This window comes from Galeopterus variegatus, unplaced genomic scaffold (assembly GCF_000696425.1).
Source record: "Galeopterus variegatus unplaced genomic scaffold, G_variegatus-3.0.2 Scaffold723, whole genome shotgun sequence".
Classification (NCBI taxonomy): domain Eukaryota; kingdom Metazoa; phylum Chordata; class Mammalia; order Dermoptera; family Cynocephalidae; genus Galeopterus; species Galeopterus variegatus.
Genome location: NW_007726834.1, coordinates 364,947 through 369,252, shown reverse-complemented (window position 1 = coordinate 369,252; position 4,306 = coordinate 364,947). Strand labels below are relative to the sequence as shown.

Sequence of the window (4,306 nt, the reverse complement as noted above, 5' to 3'; positions counted from 1 at the left end):
GAAATTGTCCAGTTCATGGCAGTCGTGGGGGGCAGTGGCCAAAGTCCTTGATGTAGCTGTTTGGGTTAGGGGGACAGGACTCCACCCCATCCCTTTTTCTCCTCTAGCTCTTCCTTCTTCTGAGAAAACCCATCTGGAGCTGGTTTTCTCCCGGCCCAGAAGGGGTGCAGGTGGGCTGGGTCCTGGGCTTTGTAGGAGGGCTAGGGCTTGAGCCATCCTTCTCCAGACTCACATCATCTGAGGTGGAGCCAAGACATCTGGGGAGTGATGCTGATACCAGGCTCCGAAGCTGTTGCCGTAGCCACCAGTGGGCAGGGTATCTGCCTTGGGCAGATCCCAGAGGGATGGAAGGGGTGGGGAGCAGGGAGACAGGGAAGAGGGCCTCCCAGTGAAGTCTCCTTCCTGCCCCCCAGAGTTCTGCTTCAGAAGCTTCTTGTATTTGGAGCGTTTGTTCTGAAACCAGATCTTTACCTTTGGGGAGAAAAGGGGAAAGAATGGACGATCAGGAGGAACTTACGCCTGGAAGCGTTTGAGGAAGGGAAAGGGACCCAGTTGTATTCCTGGGAGAAGAGCGGAGGTTGGGAACATTTGCTCCAGTCCCCGTAGCCACGGAGGTCCCCTGAGTTCCTGCCTGCGAGCTAGTCCCCAGTTTTCCCTATCTGGTGAACTCTCCTGTACCTGAACCAACCCTCACCCCCCAACCCCACACACATCTTTTAACATATTTCCCCAACACTTACTGAGGGCCGGCTATGAACACTCCCTGGAGAACTGTGAAAACAGGGCCACTGGACTCATCAGTCATTCACACCGGGGGTGGGGGGTGGGGGGCGGCGGGAGAGTGTTCCCAGAGAACACACGGGAAGGTTGGAGCTCCGGAAGGATGGAACTGGCCGCACCTGGGTCTGGGTGAGGCCGAGCTGCGCTGCCAGCTGGGCCCTCTCGGGCAGCGCCAGGTACTGCGTGTGCTGGAACCTCTGGTTTAGGTGCTGCAGCTGCAGGCTCGAGTAGATGGTCCTCGGCTTGCGTAGCTTCTTGGTCGGGGCCTGCGGTCGCCGCTCCGAGGGCTCCGGGGACAGCGGCGGCTTCTCCGAGTCTGTGGGGGAGCGCAAGACGGTGGGGGAGGGGGCGGAGTGAGAGGAAGAACGGACGGCTCCGTCCGCTCATTTGCATCTCGTCTGCATGCGGCTGCGGATTAGCGTAGAGCGCAGCCACCAGGGTCGGTCCCTGCCCCTCGCTACCGTCTTAACGCTCACGTTTGCTGTGCGCCAGGTGGTACCAGACGCAGTTCTGCCCTCAGGGAGCTCCCACTCTTGTGGGTCCTGTGACCTTAGGAAAAAAGCGCCAAGGGCCACAGCGAGGGTACCGTGGCGCCTGCGGGGGGAGGTCGGAGTTCAGCCGGGTGCGGTGGCGCCAGCTTGGGGCAGGGCGGGGCAGAAAGGCTCGGTCGGGGGCTGGGCTGAGGCCTACACATGGCGGGGGAAGGGCATTCCAGGCGCAGGGAACTCAAAAGCAATGCTCAGAGGCCCGAGGTGGCGTCCGCGTGGCAGCCTCCAGCTGCCGGAAGAGGGGTGGGTCAGAGGAGTCCGCCGGGCCGACCTTGAATGCCAGCATCACAGTGTGGAAAGTGACCCCCAGGCTTTGCCATCGCCTTACATACTGTAACGGGCCGCCCTTTTCCTGAGGCGCACCCAGCAGAAAAAGTGACCGTCTGTCCCCTCCGCCATAGCCAGCTGGCTCGGGGAGACGGTTTCCACGGACCCCAGAAGCCGGGTCGGCGTAGGGCAGCCCCCTCCTCCGCTCGGCCACACGCACAGAGGGGTTCTCGCGTGTTAGGGAAGGTGACCCGGGCTCGGAGACTGCGCAGCGCGCGGCAGCGCGGGCAGACTCGGCCGCTCCTGGATCGCACTGGGTTGCCGCCGCGGGATATCTGGTCACCTCCTGTCCGCCTCGCTCTCCAGGAATCTCGGCCGTGGGACAGCACGGGCCTAGAACGCAGGGGGCGAGAGGCTTCTTGTTCTTCAAAGCTGGTGTCCCCAACCTGCGCCACTCTATGGGGACACCGGAGACCGTCCCAAGGGGATGGGAGGAATAGGGTGAATGAAGCGGCCGGAATGCCCGCGGGCTTGGGGCAACGCTGGCCGCATTCCACGCAGTTCTGTGCCACCGACCCCAGCCCAGAGAGCGCACGGCCCAGTGCCCAGACGCGACTTGTGTCCGCCTGCGTCCCCCCGCCCTTCTTCTTCTAGTAGTGCTCACGCCACACACGTCAGGGTCCCCGCCCTCGGCCAGCCGCGGTCACTAGTTGCCTTCACCTCCCCCACATCCCTTCCCCGCGGCCTCGGGCGCTGCGGGCTTCTCAGATCCTCCCCCCTCGACCCCTGCCTCAGCCAATTCCCAGAAAAACCGTTGGGTTTCCGCTCCCGCCCGCGCCTGTCCGGCCTCCCCTGCTCCGACCCCACCGCTCGCAGCCCCGGGCTGGCAGCCGAGCGACCACCCGCGCCTCTCTGGCCGCGTGGACCGCGCGATTCGGGCGGTGACGCAGAGAGAGCTGCGGAGGCAGACCCGGCTGAAGTGGCAGAGCCTTCCGCTCAGAGCGGACCCCCTCCAAGTTCCTTCCCGACAGCTGCCTCTCTTCACACCAGTTACAGCAAGTCACGACTGGATCTGCCTTCGTCGCGATAATGGGGCCCCAGGGCCTCCCTCGAGGCGCCGCCACTTGGCGACGCGGCTCACTTGGAGCCAAACCTCTCCCGGAGGCGGGGGTGGACCTAGAGCGGGATACAAGGAAGACCCCAAGTCCTCTCTCATACCCCAATCATTTCACTCGAGGGTGGGCCGAACCCAGTTCCAGTGGAGAAATGCTACAATCCATTCTAAGGACGTGTGTGTGTGCGTGTGCGCCTGTGTGTGTGCGTCTGTGCGTGTGTTTCTGCTTTTTCGTTGGATCCGGGGAAGTCCTTAAAGAAAACGAACTCTCCACTTAGACCAAGCAAAGAGAAGACAAGGAGTGTGGGAGACAGGACTGAAAACACTGATCCCGTTGCCAGCAATTCTCTTAAGGACAAGGTCATGTTATTCCCATCCCACTCCACCCACTTACCCATCTACCTACCCACACACACACCATATTAGCATACACTTAAAGGACAAGTCCAAGGGATTCATTTGCATAAACCAGATCTGTAAGCCCCCCCTCCCAGAACTGCCTCTCCTCCAGCCACACCCAGCAGCCTGGGAGAGGCAGTGCCAGTTCTGCCACAGGAGGCAGTTAACGTTTTGGGGTGGGGGTGGGGGGGGTACTGAGGAATTTCCCTAAAATCCTCGTTCCTAGCCCCATGCAGTGAAAGCCGATTTGCAAAGGGCCAAGAGCCTAAGAAACAGGCGTGTGTCCTTGATGCACGCACACCCTTTCTTTGGGCCTCAGTTTGCCCATCTGTACATCAAGGAGGTTGAGCTCCCAAATGCTAGGGCCACTTCTGGCTTTGATGGTTTGTGAGCTCATAAGTCAGAGTGACAGGAGAAGGGAGATATAGGACTTAGTCCTGGGCTGACTACAGCAGTCATCTGGTGAATGTGCATCCTTGGAGGAGACTGCCAAAGACAATTGTGGGGGCAATTAGGTGGGGACAGGGAGTGCAGGAGACCTGGAGTCTAAACCGGAGCCAGTGCAGATGGGTGTATGTATAGTGGCATGGACACCGCTGGAGCCCACACTGTATGTCAGCTCAGATGTGCAAGGCCCGGGGCCAGGAAAATGGCTAGCTCCTAGGTGCCATTGAGGCGTCCTGTGACCACTTTCTCAAGAGCTCAAAGTTGCTCCAGGCAAAGGGAACCGGGGCCTACCCTGCCTCATAGTGAGGGGGTGGAGATGACAGGGATAGCCTTTGGAAGGCTCAAGTAGCCAGGGAGAGATGAGAGGCCTGACCAGCCTGTACTTACATTCTTAGAACAATGGGTGGAGGGGTCCTAGCCCCAGATTCTGCCAGAACAGTTTACAGTCAAGGTTAAGCATGGTCTGGGGAGAGGGGCTGGGGCCCGGGAAGGGAGAGGAAGGAGCCCTGAATTAAGCCTCAACATCTATCTTATTTGTCTTTGTCAGGGTTGGGCTTGAGCGCTGCTTTCTGAGACAAGAGGAACGCGAAGAGGGGCGACATAGGGAAGGGAGGGAGTGCAAGACAGGGAGAATCCCGCGGACGGGACTAGGTCCCCACCCCCACATCTGGATTGTTTCAGTTTTCCGTTACACATAGGTACACACAACCCTGCTGCTCCAGGGGGTGGGGTAGGGACACCCCCCCCCCCC

At 60.3% G+C, this 4,306-nt stretch overlaps 1 protein-coding gene across 1 annotated transcript in view; it reads right to left on the bottom strand.

Annotated features, from left to right (window-relative positions):
• The window catches only part of DLX4 (distal-less homeobox 4), a 6,014-nt gene continuing 1,708 nt past the window's right edge, over positions 1 to 4,306 (bottom strand). The window contains exons 2-3 of the mRNA XM_008571807.1: positions 900 to 1,096; positions 1 to 471 (exon numbers count right to left, since the gene is read on the bottom strand). Of these exons, the coding sequence (XP_008570029.1) occupies positions 229 to 471; positions 900 to 1,096 (440 nt within the window). The 3' untranslated portion in view covers positions 1 to 228. The remainder of the gene's footprint in view (positions 472 to 899; positions 1,097 to 4,306) is intronic.